General features: G+C 48.9%; 3 protein-coding genes across 6 annotated transcripts in view; 2 read left to right on the top strand and 1 right to left on the bottom strand.

The window, feature by feature from the left end:
• The window catches only part of LOC130530285 (IQ motif and SEC7 domain-containing protein 2-like), a 59,286-nt gene extending 50,588 nt beyond the window's left edge, over window positions 1-8,698 (top strand). The window contains exons 14-18 of the mRNA XM_057041317.1: window positions 626-725; window positions 2,387-2,548; window positions 2,625-2,840; window positions 3,364-3,413; window positions 3,980-8,698. Of these exons, the coding sequence (XP_056897297.1) occupies window positions 626-725; window positions 2,387-2,548; window positions 2,625-2,840; window positions 3,364-3,413; window positions 3,980-5,218 (1,767 nt within the window). The 3' untranslated portion in view covers window positions 5,219-8,698. The remainder of the gene's footprint in view (window positions 1-625; window positions 726-2,386; window positions 2,549-2,624; window positions 2,841-3,363; window positions 3,414-3,979) is intronic.
• Window positions 8,699-8,942: 244 nt separating this feature from the next.
• Window positions 8,943-11,838, top strand: zgc:86609 (ER membrane protein complex subunit 3-like). The gene is made up of 9 exons (XM_057041371.1): window positions 8,943-9,226; window positions 9,471-9,640; window positions 9,725-9,782; window positions 9,870-9,963; window positions 10,165-10,269; window positions 10,384-10,465; window positions 10,534-10,613; window positions 10,708-10,790; window positions 10,867-11,838. The coding sequence occupies exons 2-9, from the start codon at window positions 9,486-9,488 to the stop codon at window positions 10,993-10,995; spliced, it is 786 nt and encodes a 261-aa protein (XP_056897351.1). The 5' UTR covers window positions 8,943-9,226; window positions 9,471-9,485; the 3' UTR covers window positions 10,996-11,838.
• On the bottom strand, window positions 11,579-20,920 carry usp11 (ubiquitin specific peptidase 11). 4 transcript variants are annotated; one of them, XM_057041334.1, is made up of 22 exons: window positions 20,671-20,813; window positions 19,975-20,132; window positions 19,710-19,819; window positions 19,452-19,582; window positions 19,239-19,356; window positions 19,023-19,168; window positions 18,881-18,942; window positions 18,585-18,684; window positions 18,290-18,463; window positions 17,947-18,105; window positions 17,646-17,870; window positions 17,481-17,564; window positions 17,311-17,405; window positions 17,024-17,227; window positions 16,845-16,939; window positions 16,171-16,632; window positions 16,023-16,093; window positions 15,830-15,942; window positions 15,608-15,757; window positions 15,295-15,410; window positions 15,122-15,210; window positions 11,579-12,698 (listed from the first exon to the last, which is right to left on the bottom strand). In XM_057041334.1, the coding sequence occupies exons 3-22, from the start codon at window positions 19,813-19,815 to the stop codon at window positions 12,519-12,521; spliced, it is 2,880 nt and encodes a 959-aa protein (XP_056897314.1). In that variant the 5' UTR covers window positions 19,816-19,819; window positions 19,975-20,132; window positions 20,671-20,813; the 3' UTR covers window positions 11,579-12,518. The 4 variants fall into 4 exon arrangements, with proteins under 4 accessions (XP_056897314.1, XP_056897310.1, XP_056897312.1 ...); XM_057041330.1 differs by lacking the exon at window positions 19,975-20,132 and having other exon boundaries at window positions 20,671-20,920; XM_057041332.1 differs by lacking the exon at window positions 19,975-20,132 and having other exon boundaries at window positions 16,171-16,620; window positions 20,671-20,920.
• Window positions 20,921-21,087: the final 167 nt, after the last annotated feature.

The raw sequence follows: 21,087 nt of genomic DNA, 5'->3' as shown, positions 1-21,087 counted from the left end.
ACCCTTCTTTTGACCTACAAGGTCCTCAGAGGCCTAGCTCCATCCTACCTGGAGGACCTAGTGATACCTTACCAGCCCAATAGACCGCTCCGCTCTCAGAATGCTGGTCTACTTGTGGTCCCCAGAGTTTCTAGGGGGGCCGAGCATTTAGCTACCAGGCCACCCTGCTATGGAATCAGCTCCCTGTCCAGGTACGGGAGGCTGACTCCATCTCTACTTTTAAGATTAGGCTTAAAACCTACCTCTTTGAAAAAGCTTATTGTTACTAATTCTGCAGTTCCAGTTATTATCATAGCCAGACATCAGCAGGAGGGTCCCCCTACATGAGCATGGTCCTGCTCAAGGTTTCTTCCTGTTAAAGGGGAGTTTTTCCTTGCCACTGTTGCTTGTCTGGGGTCAGGCCCTTTGATTCTGGAAAGCGCCTTGAAACAATTCTGATTGTAAAAGACACTATACAAATAAAGATTGATTGATTGATTGGTTGGTTGGTTGGTTGGTTGGTTGATTGATTGATTGATTGATTGATTGATTGATTGATTGATTGATTGATCATCAAATTTAATGTTTCACACATGAAGGTAAAATGGGTTTATTTATTTGTCCCTCCTTCTCTTCCTTCCCTCAGGTGACAAAGATCTTCCAGAAGAAGAAGACCTCAGTGACGTACAGTTTCAGACAATCCTTTCCTCTGCTGGACATGCAGGTCCACACCTTCCAGAACACCTGTAAGTCTCTCCATTCCTCCCTCTTCTGGACCATCTGCTCCCTCCATCTGTCTCCAGTTTCATTTTATTTTGTTGCCCTCGGTTAGTCTCTGTTCTTCTGCCACCGTCAGCAGACACACGCTGCCTCCGGCTGAAGGGGCCAGGATTACATCTGCACATGGCAGTAGGCCCGTTCCTCTTTAGGAGAACTTTCACCTTCTGGTGGAAAAAACTCTGTATCATGAGTTTCTTTGACCATTTTGCCCAGTCCAGACTGTAAACATTGACCTGAGTAGGTTTTCATGGTAACACACCTACTGGACACCTACTCCAGGAGGTTATGCCCTATGTCAGGTCACACATCAGTGCTGTGATGCAGATAAGAGACAAAAGAAGTCAACTCTAATTCTATGGCCTCTGCTGCCATCCACATTGTCTCCAGAGTCTCTGTAGAAACCCAGGATCTGACCCTCAAACAAGCAGCTTTGGCAGGAAAAACAGTAAGAAACCTTGAGCAGGACCAGTCTCACATGGGGACGCCCTCCGGCGTCTGGGTAGAGGAGGAGAAGGATGAGAAGAGAAGAGGAACATCACTAGATCACTCCTAGATTTTACTCTCAATATGTGGCCTAAAAATACATGTTGGACAAATAATGGAGACTCTGTCCCACTTGGAATTGTTCTCAACAGTCTGTTAATAGTCACTTGGCAAAATATAACAGTAAATTGTTCAAATTCTACTCAGATTAGAGACAAACCCTGTGTGCAGAAGAGTAATCTGTCCTCCACCAAGCACACCAAAGAACCAGTGGAATCGTATCACATAAATGTACGAGCGTCCGCCCTGAAAACACGATGCTTCAGCTCCAACGTGACTCCTTTTTCAGTGATACTGATGAAGCCAGAGCTGTGGGGGCGTTTATGGTCTCCAGGCCTCCATCTCAGCTGAGAGGGATTAGCTGGCACTTCTGTGCAGCAGATTGGAGTTGGTGGCACCGTCAGAACCGTCTCAGCTCCTGTTAAAAGAAGGGTGCTGAAGATGTTCATTTTTGAAAGTAACCGTGCATGAAGCATGTGTGCAGACTCTGTAGACAGAAAATCACCAGCTCAGGTGTGTCAACGTGAACAAGGGCTGAGAGCTTTCACCTACGCTATCCTTGATTGTCTTTTTTAATCTCTCTAATGTCTTGAGAAACAGATGTAATCAGAGTTAAAAGATCAACTAGCTTAATCAAACCCTCCAAAATATCAGATTTACTTCTCTGACCAGTAAAGGTGTGAATGACATACTGTCCTGAGAAGGACAAGCAGGAAGTGGATAAAGGCTAGACTCTGGGAGAAGAGCCAAAGGGAGCTCAGAGTAGAGTTGGAGCTCCGTGGAGAAGAGGAAAAGAAAACTAGGAGACGCTGTGGTGGACACTGTGTTGGACGCTGTGGTGGACGCTGTGGTAGACGCTGTGGTAGATGCTGTGGTGGACATTATGGTGGACACTGTGGTAGATGCTGTGGTGGACGCTGTGGTAGACGCTGTGGTAGACACTGTGGTGGACACTGTGATGTGTGTGTGTGTGTGTGTGTGTGTGTGTCACTGATGACCTTCATGTCCTCTCTGCTCCTCCTTCATGTTCCTGCCATCTTGTGGGCATTAAAGTACGACATTAAAGTAACTGTGTGTCACCTAGACTATCCTCACGGTATCAGACTGACGTCAGCTAATCCCGGAGGTGAGAGCAAGGTGCTGATTGTCTTTACGGCTCCGAGCCAGCAGGACCGAGCACGCTTCACCTCTGACCTTCGGGAGAGCGTTGCAGAGGTCCAGGACATGGAGAAGTACCGGGTGGAGTGTAAGTCCTCTTTTCTAACAAGGACACGGTTGCAGTATGCTCATAATAATTCCTGCTTTCGTCTTTTCGTCTCCAGCGGAGCTTGAGAAGCAGAAGGGGGTGATGCGTCCCAGCGTGTTTACAGGTGGGGGACTCGGTGCAGGGGGGGCATCGGGCTCCAATACCGGGCCCCTAAAAGGCGAGGTCCTGAACGGCACCCTGGGTAGGCCAAGTTTGGATGACACCTACGCTTCGGTGGATGGTCTGAAGCGCACAGCTCTCAGCTCCTCCCTGAGGGACCTCTCAGAGACAGGTCAGGAACCATGACGGATGCTCCACGGATGCAGAATAATCCGTATTTTACAATACTCCAAACTGGATTTACATGGGATCTTATGCAAGTCATCAACTGGTAGCTGTGGTTGTCTGTCTCCACCTCCTGGACAGCTGCAAGAAACACAAATTACACACAAGAGGGGTTAAAGATGCTTTAATAATGAAAAACGTCCGTGTGTAAAATGTCTCCAAGACACACGTATACAATAACACAAGATTTTAGAAAGTAAAATGTCAAATATTTAATTAATTTTAGGTTATACTTTAATACATATCTACATGTATTCCTGCCTTTGTAACCTAGCTTAGCATTGTAAAAAACACAAAGTTAGCTTATTTCTGACACCTTCACATATCTGTTAGCTAACACTCTACTTCCTGAATTCTTCCTTGTTTTGTCTCCATACTGCTCCCATTCTGTAAACATTGTGTTTCCAAAGAAATTATTTCCATTTTTTGTGAGCAGTTTTTAACAGTGACTCGTTGTTATTGGAAAACAGGGAAGCGAGGTCGTAGGAACAGTGTGGGCTCGTTGGACAGTACCATTGAAGTAAGTCTGTTTGAGGAGAACATATGGACGTATGCTGCTAGCATGTTGTTGCTGTTCCATTGCATGTTTTGGATTCATTGCATGTTGTAGTGTGGATGTCCAAATGGTTCAGGAGCAAATGCCACTAAAGGAATATTCCTGATCAGGAAAATGTTCAGTTTTATAGTATATGTTACATGTAAGCCATCAAACAAGACGGCCGTTTGATAGCCCATTGCTAGCAACGGTATCTGTATCGTTCCACATTTGAATCTCCCGTGATGTCATTTTTAACTTTGGATTCAAACCAAATGGAACAAATTGTCCTTCACTTTGAAGATTTAGGGCGATCTTTAAAGATGTCTCTCAGGAAGACGCCAGCTCATGTCCATGCAAGTGTGAATGTTGCATTTAGCGATTTGTTAGCGTGGGCTGAAACGAATCACAGGCTGACTTTGAGCAGGTTAAATCAAAGTTTGTAAAAAGGCTCATGGCCATTGATCATTTTGAAAAAAAGCCACAACCCCTAGAAATGTGCAGAAAACCTCAAATATTCACATTCTCTGATTTTCTTGTCATCCTCTCAGGGCTCTATCATTAGCAGTCCACGACCTCACCAGCAGCGCCCCCTCCCGGTCGGAGGCCTACCTTACACTCCAATGATGATCCCTTCGTCTCCAGCAGCTTACCGGCCACACCGCCCTACTCAGAGCCCCGGTACAGGGGTGGGGGGTGGGCCGGGGCTCTGTCACAACCAAGGGGGGGGGACCGCCTCCCCCCCCTTGAGCGGGGGAGGGGCTGGGGGAGGAGGAGGGATGGTGGGCGGAGTCAGTCCAACTGGCATCCGGCTGGGAAACTTCTTTGGCAGCCGCAGAGGCAAGATTCCTGGTCCCCTGATGATGACATCGCCGACTCCGCAGGGTCCACTGAGTCCCCTTATGATATCATCACCCCCCCACTATCCCGCCCCCGCACCTCCCATCGTCCACCCATCCTCCCCTTCCCCATGCCCCTCCCCATTGCCCAACCTCGGTCAGTCAGACTCGGGAGGGGTTGGAGGGGGAGGAGGTACGGGAGGGGTGCCATCCAAGCTCCAGGTTTTGCACGCCCAGTACTGTCACGGCAACAGTACCGGAGGAGGAGTCAGTGTTTCTGGGCAGCAGCAGCAGCAGCAGACACCACCGCCACCCTACCATCATCATCACCGCTACCATGTGCAGCAGAACGCCGGGCAGCACCATGTTCTCACACAGAGGTTCTCCGCACCCGGACGTCAGGGCCCGAGCGGCTGCGCTCCCTCTCTTACCCAGCAGCATCAGAGAATGCAACATGGCGCAGCACAGCACCCTCGCTACAACATGGGCTTCATCACACCCCCACCACTGTCACCTCACTCCCCCGTCACTCCCACTACTCCACAAGGACTCTACCACTCGCAACATGCAGTAGGACGACCGGGTGGAGGTGGCAAACTCCCGCTGACCATCTCGCACTCGACACCCCACCCTCACACTCACATACACTCTCGCAACCACGCTGCACACACACACTCCCCGCTCAGTCCCTCTCCTTCAACGTCCCCCTCCACCCACTTCATATTCTCAACCCCACCCCCGCAGACACCATCAGCACGCCTCCTCACGCAGACTCCTCCACAGCCCTACGGACCCCAGTATCCACCCCTTTCCTCCATCCCACCTCCTCCTCCACACTCCCCCTTGCCTCCCCCTTCAGCTGGCTCACTCTCCCTGCACCCAGCAGCAGGGGGAGGGCAAGGGGGAGGCCCCAAGTCCAAGCCCATCAGTCGGATCAGCACAGTTGTGTAAGGAGGCAGAAGTTGAAGACAGCGGTCCGAAACCCCACAACCAGTGGTGTGGTAGTGAGAGGGAGCCGGAGGAGAAGAAAAAGAGGGGGAGGAAGGAGAGGAGGGGGAGGAGGGGGGCAGATGCAGGTGTATCAAAATGGACGCCTGGTAAGAAGGAGAGTGCTAAGGGCGGGGAAGAGGAAATTACTCAGCCTGTGCTATTTTCACATCCACTTCCCCCGCAAGTGAAAAGACTCTCTGTCACCATGGTGACGACCTCCCCAAATTCGCCCCGTGTTTGGGGACGATAACAGAGTGTTGCCTGATGTTTTAGCGCTAACACTGCAGTTTGGTGGCGTGTATCAAGTCCTGTGACTATATTCCAAAAATAGCCCTCGTCGTCTCGCACCACTTTGTGTTCTCCCCCAGAATGCACCTGTGTTGTCATTGCAGTTTTTGACAGATTACAAGCCATGAAGTTTTCCTGGGGGGTGATTAGCTCTAATCCGGTGCAGTTTGTGTTTTAGACAGGCGTGCATGAGCTGTGCTATAGCTAATCATAGCGTGTGTCTACAATTAAAAGCTTACATGCAGGGACGTCATATTGTGAAATATTAAGCCCCCGACTCAGCATTTATACGACCATAAAAAGTGCTTTTGTGTTTAGGTTAATGAAGAACACCTACAACCAGAACATTAAATAAGCCATCGCAAAGCAAAAATCACTTATATTTCCGTTTTGCAAAAAAGGGGGGGAAAAAGGCCTTTTTTGGATAACAGGGTTTTAACAGATGACATCACGTTGTTGTTGTTGTTGTTGTTTAGGATGACTGTTGTATTTTGTAAATTCCCTTTTTTAGTCTGGAAAAGGGAGAAATTAGCGGGATAGTCCTGAATCCTTCCCACATCAGAATAACTCAGCTGTTTTGTATATAAGCCTGTTGCCAGAAAGAGAGATTCCGACAAAAGGTTCCAAACAGTGTCCAACATGGAGATGAGCCTGCGTGTTTACGTTGGCAAAATTAGAATATTTCACATTAGACTGTCAAAATAGGCAAACAAACCCAAAAATAGGACCCAGTTTAGGTTTAAACAATAAGGAATGTTTTGATGAGTCCAGTACTGATTATTCAGAAATCTTTGATTCATTATTAAAGATAGAGAGTGAGAAATCTGAAAAAACTTAACACAATCAATTAAGAGACCCACAACAAAGATTTATGAACTGTAGGTTGTAGTTAATGTGTTTAAAGTCAACAGACGCTGGTAATACACAGCCAAACTTTACAGCCAGACTTTCCAACCAGACATTACAGCCAGACTTTACAGTCAGACTTTACAAGCAGACATTACAGCCAGACTTTACAGCCATGACGGATCAATCCGGTGTCCAGTATCTTCGCTTCTTTAAAGGTCCCTGCTGACTTTGATGAAAGTGGTTAAAGGTGTCCTGATATATCAGACAGAGGAAAGGTGCCTTCAAACAGGAAAATCCTCTCACAACCCCAGTTCAGCAGAGATGACAGAAAAGAGTCCTCATTTCTCAGTAGATTGTATCTTCCCAGCATCTCCTGAGCCCATCGTCTCCTCATCATCCTGAGGACACCGAGGTTCTGGACCTATCTGGCCTTGAAGGACCTGCTCCCGTCTGACGGTGCAGAAATGTCTCCTCTCCAACTGACTGATTTTTACATATTATTTTTGCACCTTGATTTAAAGCGTGTCCCTGTTTTGTCTCTATTGTTGGACGGATACGAGGATGTCAGGGCAAGAAGCCCCGGCTGGCTGGTTTCTCAGCAGCCACCTTGACTTTTTCACTGGTTTTCTGTGGACGTGTCCTATTAGCCAGCCCCCTACCAGCATCTGACTGGTGGATTGTTCCTCTACTGATTTAAATGCTCACATTGACAGCACATTTTTTAATTTGCCAGTGATGGATGAATGCACCACCTGTAGATATGACCTGTACAGTGTGTTCTCCACAGGAGCCAACAGCATTGATCTCTAACAGTCAGAACTGCCTGAAACTACGAAACACTCTAAACACCAAAGGTTCTTTGGGCAAACATCAAAGGATCCTCCCTTGAAAAAGTCCATTTTCTTTTTAAGATGTTTCTCGAAAGACCAGCACGGTGCCAACTTCATTGATGGTGTTCCTCAGGGACCCAGCCTGGGTCCTCTGTTGTTTTGAACCTGAAGAACATGTTGGCTGTTTGGAGTGTCGTTCTGATATTATTATCAATATTGTTGTGTGAAAAGCTTCTAACATATTGTACTGCTGGGCTGTTTTGTATTTTTGGCATTTTTTGCTCTGCTCTGTGCTTGAGTGATGATTTCTTTCTCCTCATTTTGAGAAACTTACAGATGCACGAAAATGGTTCTATTTTTCTGGATGCAACAAAAGAAAAACTCTTCTATGTGACTAACATCAAGGTGTCTCAAACGTGATAGATGCTTTTAGTGATGCCGCCACAGAATGATTTCTGAAGTTGTGTAAAACAGTCCCGATTTCTCAGATGATCGGCAGAATGTGTCCCCAAACCCACAACTTGAGGTGCGACGTGCTCTCACTTCTCTGAGGTTCAACCAGAGATTTTCTAGAATCAACCATCCAAGTCAAAAGTAAAGTGGAGGGTAAAATGCCAGGGCAACTTTTCCGGACATTTTGTTTCATTTTCAGAAGAATGTGTTGAGTGTTTTAGAGGCCTGTTTTCAAGAAAGTTTCAGTCCATCAAGCGAGCGTCCATCCCCAGATCTTCTAATGTTTATTCTTGAATTAATTTGCCGACAACAAACCTCATTTAAACTTAATTTAGCCTCTATTCTGCAGTTACCAAAGCTGCTGCTCTGTTCGAAAGATTTCAAATCTGATTAAATGAACCGAATCAGCTACAAATCATTGTTTACATTTGTAGAAAAGGACTTGACGTAGTCTTTACCTGTGACATGCAAAAATCTGCTTTTTCAGAGGATTTCTTTGAATTCCTTTTTCTGCCCGAGTATGTTTGCATGTGGTTTGTGGTATTTATTACAGTATCTGCACTGAATGAAGCTGTATTATAAACATGAATGTACATAAACTTCACTATGAGAACTAACAGGACGGCAGGAGGGTTGAGTCCCACGGAACAGGTTTGACCTGCAGGGGAAGCAGATCTGGTCTGAGGGCTGAAACAGGGAACACTCAAACCTAAATCACACCAGGTCTGCTTCAGAAGGTGGACCTTCTGTTCTGCAGAGATGCCTGTGATGGAGGGAAATGGATTTCTTATTCATAACGTGGAGCAACGACTGACTGACTGGTCCTTGTAAAATTGTACGAGTACAGTGTCAATATGTGTCAACAGAGACGATATTATTTTAAAATTTATGTATGGAAAATTTTAGCCGTGTATATAAATATATATTACTTGTACTTTGTTTTTGAAATTGCAGATACGGAAAAAGTGGAGATATTTATTGCTGTAAAGACATTAAAAAATGTTGATGTTGATGGAGAAAAGTGTGCTGCTTTACTTGGTTTGAGACCCAAGTCCATCTCTTCTCTTTGATCTAGCAGCTGCTAGCAATGGTTAGCAGTTTTGACTTGACCAAAACCAACATTTGGAAAGTTTGGAGAACAGAAAAATGTGCTTATTATGTTTAGATAGATAGATAGATAGATAGATAGATAGATAGATAGATAGATAGATAGATAGATAGATAGATAGATAGATAGATAGATAGATGTTGCCGTAGTTTTCCGGTCACGTGCTTCCGCTTAAACCGGAAGTGATTACTTGTTTTAAATAACCTAACGTGGTTGTCGTTTCACGCAGCCTTTTCGGTGCTTCTGTAGTCGTCTGTCGTTTTTATATTTTTGAGTGCGCGGTACATTTTGTGAAACAGAGAAATATCAAAAGCGACGTGTTGGTGAAAGTTAAAGCTGACAGAAACGTCTGGTAGCAGGAAGCTAGCGAGTTTCTGCTAATGCTAACTGTAGCCGTCCATAAATTAAGGCTGTTCCGGTGTCACTTGGAGGTTGAGTCAGGTAAGGTCCAGGTGGGGGGTTGTGCTTCGTTTCTTACCTGTCTGAAAATGGTGTGCTAAGGTGTTAGCGAGTATACAGGTGATGTTACAGGTTATACTTTAGAACTGGGGGCTGTTCCTGCTGTTCCCAGCCTGTATTTTTAGTGATTCCCGATCTCGTTTCACTCTATTGGTGGAAAGACAAGCACTCTTTGGTTGTGGCTCTTGTCAGGGCCGGACAGGTAACGGTACCGTCTGTGTGGCAGGTTGAACAGGGGGACATGAGTGGCCCCGAGCTCCTGCTGGACTCCAGCATTCGGCTGTGGGTGGTCCTGCCCATCGTCTTCATCACCTTCTTCGTGGGAATCATCCGCCACTACGTGACACAGCTGCTGCACAGCGACAAAAAGGTGGACCTGGAGCAGGTCTCTGACAGGTGACCTTTGAACCCTGCGCCCAGCTTCGTGTCCCGATTCGGTTCCTGTGACGTCACTAACCCAATGGCGCCGTTTGTCCTCAGTCAGGTGCTGATGCGCAGCCGCGTCCTCCGAGAGAACGGGAAGTACATCCCTCGACAGGTGAGTGGACGCCACCGGTATCCACCGCCGAGAGGCTGTCCTGGGATCATTGTGGTAATGTGTGTGTGTGTGTGTGTGTGTGTTCAGTCATTTGCTATGAGGAAACACTACTTCAACAACGCAGAAACAGGTTTCTTTAAGAAGGTGAAGAGGAAGGTCGTCCCCAAGAACCCCATGACAGGTGAGTTTTGTGTGTCTTCTGTTGCTGTGGACAGTTTGGATTTAAGCTGATGAAAGACAACGTCCATCTGTCCATGTGTCCCTCTGTTCGTCTCCTGAAGAGTCAGGCTGGCTGTCCAAACGTTTTGAAGCATCGATATGTTGAGTGTGGTGTTACGCTGTTGATCAGGAAGTGTGTGTGTGTATGTGTGTGTGTGTCCAGACTCTGGCATGCTGACAGACATGATGAAGGGCAACCTGACCAACGTGCTCCCCATGATCGTGATTGGCGGATGGATTAACTGGGCCTTCTCTGGATTCGTCATCAGTGAGTCGTAATGACCGATTGTGAACGCAGCTTCTGGCGCGGTGCCGCTCCACCTGCTGGACGGCTGCAGCGGCGCCGCTTCTTCCTCCGATCACGCTTGTTTTGATCCTGCAGCCAAGGTGCCGTTTCCTCTGACGCTGAGGTTCAAACCGATGCTGCAGAGAGGGATCGACCTGCTGTCCCTGGACGCCTCCTGGTACGCAGCACGAGACCCCTGGACCTGCGTCCTGCTGCTTAACGGACATGTTTGTGTTGCACACGCAGGGTGAGCTCGGCGTCCTGGTACTTCCTGAACGTGTTTGGCCTGAGGAGCATGTACAGCCTCATCCTGGGCCAGGACAACGGTGGGTCCCGTCCCTGTGCACGACTTCCTGTCAAAGCCTCGTTCAGTTGTGACCTTTTTAGCTTGTTTTGACCTAAACCAGCCTTTGGTTGCAGCTGCTGACCAGTCGCGCCTCATGCAGGAGCAGATGACCGGGGCTGCCATGGCGATGCCCCCTGACCCCAACAAGGCCTTCAAGGTGAGCTGCAGCCCTTCCAGAACCCCCTCACCTGCTGAAGGTTCCTGTGCTCACACGCTCTGCTTCTCTGTGCCAGAGCGAGTGGGAGGCGCTGGAGATCGTGGAACATAAGTGGGCGCTGGAGAACGTGGAGGAGGAGCTCATGTCCAGAGACCTCAACTTTGGAGGCTTCTTCAGCCAGGACGCCAAGTCCACCGTGTTCTAGCAGGATCGGGCCGCCACCGCCTCTCAACACGGCGGAACTTTTCTAAAGCTGAGAACTTTAGTTCCACTTAACAGAATCATCTGATCAGCACTGATTTTTTTTTTTTTTAGTATTGGCTTTGTTGTGACTCGAGATTCCCGCCACTGCTGGCGCAGCAGGGGGCGGGGCTAAATAAATGCTCCCGCCTCAGAATAGGATGGGGGGGTTTCAACAGTTTAGCTTCCAGTTTAAGAGCTTTAGAAAAGTTCCCCAGTGTTGTGGGACCTGAATCTTCCCAGGCCGGCGCTCCAGTGGGGGATGGATAAAGAGATGACAGCAGGACAAACTGTTCCTGGATCAGCTGAGGCTGCTCACACAAACTGACCAGGCATCGCAGCCAGCGGCTCTTCATCGCCCCCCCCAGGAACAGGGACGAGCTTTTCTTCTCCAAGTAGACGCCAGTTTGTCCTGGCTGAAGGCTATTAGAGCCGTTTGGAGAGCATCTGTGTGGTTCCCCCTCAGGTGTGTGTGAAGCGTCTGCGTGGTTCCCCCTCGGGTGTGTGTGTGAAGCGTCTGTGTGGTTTCTCAGAATGAGAGAAGCAGCAAACTTATAATGATCCTTTAATTCATATCAAAAGATTTGGGTACAATAAAATATTTGAATCTGGTATAAGAGAAAAGAGAAGCCCCCCAACCCACCAGGAAAGGTGATAAATTTCTTATCATACAAAAATACTGTACAGAGAAGTTGTGCCTGCATCGTTCTGTCTCCACAGATCTATAAATATGAAAATATGCATCGCTGAGCTGCACCTGTGGTCCCAGCAGAACTCATTTAAACAATAAATACCAGAAAAGAACAAAGATGATTCGTCATCTTCTCTCTGTTCCCTGGGCTCCATCAAAGGTGACCTGAGGGTGGAACCCCTGGAATATTTGGCTATGGTTGCTAAAGTTAGCACCTGCTCTGCTCTTGCTGCCTGTCCTGTCCTGTCCTCACAATCTAAATAAGGTGATGTCTGCAAGGTCAGAGGTCAGACATAAACCCTCATGTGCTGAGGACGCAAACCAGCGCCTTTGTTAGCGTCACACCGCTCAACGCAGCACAATCATCCTGGACCCTGAGTATCGTGGATGTGAACAGTGTTTCACCGTAACCATGGCAACCCCCCTTCCCAAACACGACCAGTGCGTTCTGCTGGGACGCCCTCGACTTCAGCCAACAAAGACACCGTCAATGTCTGAGCTGTCGGGACAATTTCCTGTAGTTTGATAAACCTCTTCCTTGAAACTCTGAGAAGCTTTGAGTCAATTTCAAGGCAGAACTGGAAGAAAGAGTCGCCACCCTGAGAAGAACTTCATGAAAACACAAGCTGATGTTTTAAACGGGACAACGTGACTGACAGAAGCACAAGGAAACGGACGGCAGCGTTTTCTGCCCAGCAGAGACGCGCGTTGACCAGCAGGGGGCAGCGTTGGCACCAACCAGGACAGACCACCAGAGAGGAAGAAGCAGGCGCGTCCTGACCCACAGGAAGACGAGCTCAGTCCGTTTCCATGGTGATGTAAGACGCCGCCACACCCGCTTCTGTGCCCCCATCGCTGCAGGAGGTGATGTCATTGGCCAGCTGGGCTGTGGGGGCGGAGCTTGTGTTGGGGGTCGGCAAGGTGGGCTTCCGGATCTTGTCTTTACGCTGGTAGAAGAGCACGTAGGCTGCACTGGTCTGGACGACAAAAGAGACAAAGTCGGAGTTTATAACACACCCTCAGCGTTTATAAACACACCGGCAGCGTTTATAACACACCAGCTACATTTATAAAGCACCAGCAACATTTATAAACACACCGGCTACGTTTAAAATGCACCAGCAACGTTTATAAACACACCGGCTACGTTTAAAATGCACCAGCAACGTTTATAAACACACCGGCTACGGTTAAAACGCACCAGCAACGTTTATAAACACACCAGCTACGTTTAAAACACACCGGCTACGTTTAAAACGCACCGGCTACGTTTATAACACACCGGCTACGTTTAAAACACACACCAGCAACGTTTATAACACACCGGCTACGGTTAAAAAACCGCACCAGCACGTTTATAACACACCGGCTACGTTTAAAACGCACCAGCAACGTTTATAAACACACCGGTTACGGTTAAAACGCACCGGCTACGTTTATAACACACCGGCTACGGTTAAAACGCACCAGCAACGTTTATAAACACACCGGCTACGGTTAAAACGCACCAGCAACGTTTATAAACACACCGGCTACGTTTAAAACGCACCAGCAACGTTTATAAACACACCGGCTACGGCTAAAACGCACCAGCAACGTTTATAAACACACCGGCTACTTTAAAACGCACCACAACGTAAAACGCACCGGCAACGTTTATAAACACACCGTTACAGTTAAAACGCACCAGCAACGTTTATAAACACACCGGCTACGTTTAAAATCACACAGCAACGTTTATAACACACCGGCTACGGTTAAAACGCACCAGCAACGTTTATAAACACACCGGCTACGTTTAAAATGCACCAGCAACGTTTATAAACACACCGGCTACGTTTAAAACGCACCAGCAACGTTTATAAACACACCGGCTACGTTTAAAATGCACCAGCAACGTTTATAAACACACCGGCTACGTTTAAAACGCACCAGCAACATTTATAAACACACCGGCTACGTTTAAAACACACCAGCAACGTTTATAAACACACCGGCTACGTTTAAAACGCACCAGCAACGTTTATAAACACACCGGCTACAGTTAAAACGCACCAGCAACGTTTATAAACACACCGGCTACAGTTAAAACGCACCAGCAACGTTTATAAACACACCGGCTACGTTTAAAACGCACCAGCAACGTTTATAAACACACCGGCTACAGTTAAAACGCACCAGCAACGTTTATAAACACACCGGCTACGTTTAAAACGCACCAGCAACGTTTATAAACACACCGGCTACGTTTAAAATGCACCGGCTACGTTTATAACGCACCAGCAGCGTTTATAACACACCAGCAGCGTTTATAACGCACCAGCTACTTTTATAACACACCAGCAGCGTTTATAACACACCAGCAGCGTTTATAACGCACCGGCTACGTTTCTAACACACCGGCTACTTTTACAACACACCGGCTACGTTTATAACACACCGGCTACGTTTATAACACACCGGCTACATTTATAACGCACCGGCTACATTTATATGACACCGGCAACATTTACAGACCAGCATTTATAACACACACCGCCAACATTAATAACACACACCGCCAACATTAATAACACACATTGCCAACATTAATAACAAACACCACCAACATTAATAACAAACACCGCCAACATTAATAACACACATTGCCAACATTAATAACAAACACCGCCAACATTAATAACACACACCACCAACATTAATAACAAACACCGCCAACATTAATAACACACATTGCCAACATTAATAACAAACACCACCAACATTAATAACACACACCGCCAACATTAATAACACACACACCGCCAACATTAATAACACACAACCGCCAACATTAATAACAAACACCGCCAACATTAATAACACACACGCCAACATTAATAACACACACCGCCAACATTAATAACACACACCGCCAACATTAATAACACACACCGCCAACATTAATAAGACACACCGCCAACATCAATAACAAACACCGCCAACATCAATAACAAACACCGCCAACATTAATAACACACACGCCAACATTAATAACACACACCGCCAACATTAATAACACACACCGCCAACATAATAACACACACCGCCAACATTAATAACACACACCGCCAACATAATAACACACACCGCCAATATTAATAACACACACCACCAACATTAATAACACACACCACCAACATTAATAACAAACATCGCCAACATTAATAACACACACCGCCAGCATTAATAACACACATTGCCAACATTATAACGGTGGGATCAGGCTGACCGAGGCTCAAGAGCCGATCAGACTGTGCCGTTATAAGGACACTGAGGACTCCATGGTGAGTGTCTCAGTGACTCCAGACTTGCTGTGGTCCTTCTGAACCTCTGATGTGGATCAAACATGAATCCTCACCACAATCTGCTCCTCGGCGGCGAAGGTCACCTTGCTGTCATCAAAGTAGTACCACTGACCGTTGTCCTTGTGCCGTGCGTAGCTGGTGTCTGAACAGAAACATGCAGAGGCTCCGTTACATCATCAGAAGTGACCCCATCACATTCGTGATGACACAAAGCAAAGCGTCCTACAGTGTCCGTCCCTCAGTCCTCCATAGTGGTTAGACACGGCGATGAGGTCATAACAGCTGGGAGGCTCCTCGCTGGACACGGTTTTCCTGAGCAGGAAGCCAGAGAAGTCCAGGTCCCTGCAACAGCAGCAACAACAATACTGACGTCAAGCTGAGCGCCAAGAGTCAAACCTGACGAAGCACCTGTGTAATAGCTGTGTAATATAGCAGCTTGGCTTGAATGAGCAAACAAATCAAGCTTTGGATGCAACTGTGATGCAGGCGCAGCATGGTTTAAGTGTGTTAGCCTGAAGGTCCCTTCCCTTCACACACACCTGAGGGGGAACTCCACGACGCTCTCCAGCTTCTCTCTGGTCAGTTTGGTGTAGGAGAACCTCTTGAGGTGGATGATCAGAACCTCTGGCAGGGACCACAGGTCCAGTTTCTTTGTGGCCAACTGATGCTTCTTACACACAGGACAGTACCTGCACACCCAAACACACGCGTGTGAGTCAGTTGTGTGTGTGTGTGTGTGTGTGTGTGTGTGTGTGTGTTACCATGGATTCTCCTCCTCCAGTGTCTCCACAGTGGTGAACAGCTCGATACACTCCTGCAGCTGAACTGTGGTCTGCTGCAGAGGAACGTCCATACTGGAGTGTTTCACATATTTCTGCTCAGCAACAACATGGAGGGAACATGTTAAAGCATGTGCACACATGCGCACACACACGAGCACACACACTCACACACCTCAGCCTCATTTTCATTGTAGAATCTCTTCTTCATTTCGGGGTCCCAGTCGATGGCCACATAAGGCTGAGCTGCACACAGAAGCATCAAGCTTTAGCATGAAAAGGTGAGGATCTGTGTGTGTGTGTGTGTGTGTGTGTGGACCTACAGCTGAAGGACACAGCGCTCCCCCCTTCCCCCATCCCTCTCTCAGTGGTACCGTTGGAGTTGACAGCCTGGATGGTGAACAGGTTCTTCTTCCTCTTGTGATGCGCCCTTCTCTTAGCTGGCTGCTCATTGGCTGGTGAGCAGGGAGAACAGGCCTCGTCCAGCTTCTCTTCCTCTAGCTCTTCTTCTGTGGCGTCTCGGGGCTGCTGCGGCTGTCGTGCCGCCGGTTCTGGTCCAGGTTCTGCAGGGGAAAGACCGCCGGGACTGACGTCGCTGGTGCTGTCGGCGCTGTCAGTGCCGGCAGGACAGACGGGTTCGGTCTGGTTGTGTGAGCCGTTGGGGGTGTCGGAGTCGCTGCCGTCCAGCGAGGGTTGCGTGTGGTTGAGCTCAGCGTGGCGGGCCTGTGTGTGGGAGGGTCCAGCCTTGGCCTCCTCCTTCTGCTCCTCATCTCCTGAAACAAAAGCTGACCATCAAAGAAGAGGCGGAGTCAACCCCTCCGACCAGTGAAGGGTCGCCCCACAAGGGTGGCGTAGTTCTACAACATCAAAGCCCCGACACGCTGATGTTCACATGCACGCTAACACAAGGCGGAGCTTATTCAGACTGATATACAAAAGGTGTCATGTAAGCCAACCAAGCAAACATCAAAGGAAGAGGATCCATGCTCTTCATTACCGTCGCTGATGCCGTTGGACTGACTTCTGTACTGCTCCTCTTCCTCCTCCTCCTCCTCCAACTGGTCCGATGGGTCAGGAGGGCGCACGTAACGTCTACAAACCACAACAATCGGTCAAGCCTGAAGGGGCCTGTGGTAAATCTCCCCAGAAGTGTGTGTGTGTGTGCGCTCTGCTCACGCCAGCCTCTGCAGGAACAGGTCATACAGAGCCTCCTGGCTGAAGCGGCTGCGGGGAACGCTGAGCAGCAGCGGGTGTCCGAACAGCGTGGTGCTGTAGGAGCTGCTGCCGGAGCCGTAGTCCCGGTAGTGGGAGCGTTCCCTGAGGTAGAGCGCCAGCAGCACCTGCTCCTCCTGCTGCTCCCCACTCATGCTCAGCTCGTACCTGAACTCGCAGACAAACACAGCACGTCACGCAGCGGCAGGGCTGAACCAGCAGCGGAGGGCGCGAATGGCGGCCGTTCTTACACAAAGATGTCGTCTCGGTCCAGAATACAGCTGAGGGACTCGTCACTGGTGTAGATCTTGTAGAAACGATGGTTGAAGACATCAGCGACCACCATCTGGAATCAGCCACACACGTCATGGCTTCAGAACTGGGCCTCATATTCTGGACCAGTCCAGGTAAAGAAGCTCACCTGTGACGGGGGAACGTCCGTCATTTCTGCCAGAGCAGCACACAGGTCGGACACCTTTCCGGCTTTAGGAACCACGACCCGATGCTGCAGACACGCATGTGCACAAAGGCCAGATTAGCACGTCTGTAGTACACACGTCCTACACAGACAGCAAAGGCAGGTTACCTGTGCAGGTTTGGCGTGCGGGTCCAGGGAGACAAAGAAGACCTCCATGATGCGCTCCTTACTGACAGGAAGCGGCACGCTCAGGTAGCAGAAGGGGTCAAAGGTCACTGAGATTTTTTGACACTCTGGGCAGATGAGCGTCGACTTGAAGAGGCCGTGAAACGTGTCCACGATGACCGAGTCGTTCCTCCGCCGGTGGTTACGCCACGCCTCCTTGGCCACTTCCTGCGAGGAAAAGAGGAGGAAGAAAGGGTCAGCAGACAGCAGAGGGGGCCCCAACCGGAGGGGACGTCCTGCACACCTGGTCCGCTCGTCCGTCTGCGTCCCGCAGCTCGATGTACTCCTTGTTTTTGACTCGGTTCAGGTCTTCATGCAGCCCATCCAACAGGAAGGACAGCAGCTCCTGACTATCGTGCTGCTGGTATCCCAGGAACTGGGACGCAAAGTGACCCACCTTCGTCTGCACGCGCGCACACACACACGCACACACACACACACACACACACTTATTATGACCCACATGTGTGAGCAGAAGCAGCATAACACCACACTCGTGCTATGGACCATCTTTGGTTCCATCTTTCTGTCTCCATCTCCACACACTCCTCGTGAGTCTGAGAGGGCGTGGCCATAGCGTGGCGTACCTTGAAGATGCGTGGGACTACAGAGTAATGGCGCCCAGACCACATCTGCTTGATAACGTCTGCGTAGGCCTCAGCAATCTCTCCCTTCATCCCCAGAGGGTTGGTGAAGTTGAGCTCGTCCAGGTAGGAGTTCCGCAGGAAGTACTCGGTCAGAGGGGGCGTGTTACTCAGGCACTGTGGGAGGAGCCAGGAGGTTACTGGGACGTGAAGGTGGCGTGTTGGACACAAACAGCTGTGTTTACGTTAGAAGGCTGTTATTGTCCGACGCCTGTGCGCGCTGGTGTGTGCCGTTCACCTGTAGTGCTGAGTTCATGAAGCAGGTGTTGCCCAGGTTGGTGAGACCACAGACTCCTGGCTGTCCCCTATACGAGTCGTGCTCCTCCACGGAGTTCCTCCTCAAAAACAGAAATCAACAAATGACTAGCATGTAATAGACATGTAATAACAAGTGACCATGTCTGATAAAGCGCTGCTCCTCCACAAACTTCTTCCACATTGTTGAAAACAGGAGAGCAGGGGTGAAAAGGTCAAAGGTCAAAAGGGGCAGGTGGGAAAGTGTGGGAGGAAGGCAGAGCGCTGGTGCGTTCTTACATGATCTGAGGCCTGGAGCTCGGCCAGGTGCCATCTGCGTTCCTTGTTTCCATGACGACTGTCTGACGTGCACACAAACACACACATAGACATGTTGGGATCAGCGAGACAGAAGATGCGGCGCAGTGAGACAGGTCCTTACCATCCCTGTGCTCAGACAGGCGTCCAGGACGCTCATGTGCATGTTCCTGAGACGCTCACAGCTGCTATCTGAGCTCTTCATCCACAAACGACACTCAGAACCCACCGGCACCGCAAAGGCCGCGCACATGGCCCTCTGGATGGTGTCTAAACACACAAACAGGCCCACAGTGGTTGTGCAGTTCACAGCATCGCAGCAGAGCACAGGCGCACTCACAGATGTTGTCAGTTCGGCTGAACTGTAAGGTGACGACATTCTCCATGTTGCTATGGAGACAGAGGAAGAGCTCAATGGGATAAATTTCCACCTTCACGGTGCTGGGCAGGTCCACCACCTGAGAAACACACACACACACACACACACACACACACAGAATTAATGTGCTGCCTGGGGAAACCTGGTTTCCCTCCTCCGCCTCCCGGGGGTTACCTTGCGTTCCAGCGGCGGTTGTCCGTCCACCATCCCGTACCAGGACAGCAGCTTGTGCCAGGCCTCAGCTGGCACCAACATAAAGTCTTCATTCTCCACCAGACGGTCCTTAATGTGGAACGAGTCCAGATCTGGAAGAACAGGAGACTTAATTTACATTTCCTTTTTATTTCAAACAACGTTGAAAGCGATTAAATGTCTCTTTCTGAGCATCTCGAGAAAAACTGTTTTAAAAAAAAGACAACAACAACAACTGACCGTCGAACAGCTCTGTGTTGTCAATTTGACCTGGAAATGATGACGAGTTCTGGTCTCCAGTCTCCACAAACTCCTTCCATTGTTCATACCAGCGACGTTCCACCATGTACCTGTACAACACACACGTTAGCAGCGGCGGAGGCAATAATCGCGCCTCACACCACAACATTAAAGCAGTTTCACTTTGATTCAGTCCGTTCTGAAACCTGGTTTAACAGACAACTGCGGTAAAGGAAGCCGTTCCTCCTTTCACACCGTTGCTCACCAGCGTGCGGAGCCGCTTTGCTAACTAGGCTTAGTTAGGGTTGGTGTAAGATTGAGCTTCATCACTGTGGTCACAAACAGATGAAAAAGGTGGGAGCAAAGCGCCACTGTTGGTGGACGATGCATGAAGATGCATGAAGATGCACGAAGAGCCAGGAGCTGATGGGGGACACAGACGGCGAGTCACACACTGGAAGAGGACACTTGCTGACTGGTGCAAGTGTCTGACTATATCAGTGTCAATGGCCACATTTATGTCTAATTATATCTAAGATCAGATGATTTGACAGAATCGAGAAGTGTTGTGTCTCGCTGATCAAGTGGTTTTGCCGTCGATTATGTGGCTTTAAATGTCTCCGACGCTCCATTGTGCGTAAAGGCCCAAAGACATTAATCAGCATTTTGGAGGTTTCAGGTGAGCTAAAGTCCACTTGTAACGAAAGCAAAAGTGGCAGCCATCGACGGGAGTTCCGAGCCCGACAGGCTAATGTTAGCTTGTGGGCTAACGGACAGGTTAAAATCCCTCCTGGTTTGACACAAACCAGCAGTGGCTCACATCCCTCACAAACCAGTCCGCTTCCCACCGACGGCCCACAGGCGAATCAGATTGAATTTGGCTGAACAGTACGCAAACATTAGGTAACGCTAACGGATGCTAACGGCTAGCCCTGGCAGTTGTGGAGAGGCGGACACTCACCAAGTGTCCCCAGCGCGGAGCTCACACTGCCGCAGCAAGGAATCAATCTCCCGTTGCTGGGTCTCCAGACCCGGAGGCTCCGCTGTGGGACAGCGGCTGTTGGCCGTCATGCTGATAATCTATCGCTCATAAATGATACAACGGTCTAAATAACGACGGAAACGCACAACTGCTCGCTACTGCTGCATTGATCAAACGATAAACGGGAAACTACCCTGACTTGTGTTGTTGGGATACAGGAAGTGCTCGAGACAATGGATATGACCACTTCCGGTACAAGCGTAGGTTGACACATATTTAATTCGCGTTCAGCTTGTCCACACGGAGTTGTCCTCTGATTTGTCGTGTCTGTAAATACTTTTGATTATTAATTTAATATCTCTGTAGCGCTTTGGCAGAACTAGACGAGATTTTCGT

This window comes from Takifugu flavidus, chromosome 8 (genome assembly GCF_003711565.1).
Source record: "Takifugu flavidus isolate HTHZ2018 chromosome 8, ASM371156v2, whole genome shotgun sequence".
Taxonomy (NCBI): Eukaryota; Metazoa; Chordata; class Actinopteri; order Tetraodontiformes; family Tetraodontidae; genus Takifugu; species Takifugu flavidus.
This window is presented reverse-complemented; position numbering and strand designations above follow the sequence as displayed.

Coding starts and splice junctions, on each gene's coding strand:
- zgc:86609 (XM_057041371.1), top strand. CDS start 9,486: ATGAGTGGCCCCGAGCTCCTGCTGGACTCCAGCATTCGGCTGTGGGTG. Junction 9,641..9,724: donor CTGGAGCAGGTCTCTGACAG/GTGACCTTTGAA, acceptor GTTTGTCCTCAG/TCAGGTGCTGATGCGCAGCC. Junction 10,466..10,533: donor CTGTCCCTGGACGCCTCCTG/GTACGCAGCACG, acceptor TTGCACACGCAG/GGTGAGCTCGGCGTCCTGGT.
- usp11 (XM_057041330.1), bottom strand. CDS start 20,780: ATGACGGCCAACAGCCGCTGTCCCACAGCGGAGCCTCCGGGTCTGGAG. Junction 18,943..19,022: donor CCTGTCTGAGCACAGGGATG/GTAAGGACCTGT, acceptor TGTGCACGTCAG/ACAGTCGTCATGGAAACAAG. Junction 16,094..16,170: donor GAGCGCTGTGTCCTTCAGCT/GTAGGTCCACAC, acceptor TTCTGTGTGCAG/CTCAGCCTTATGTGGCCATC.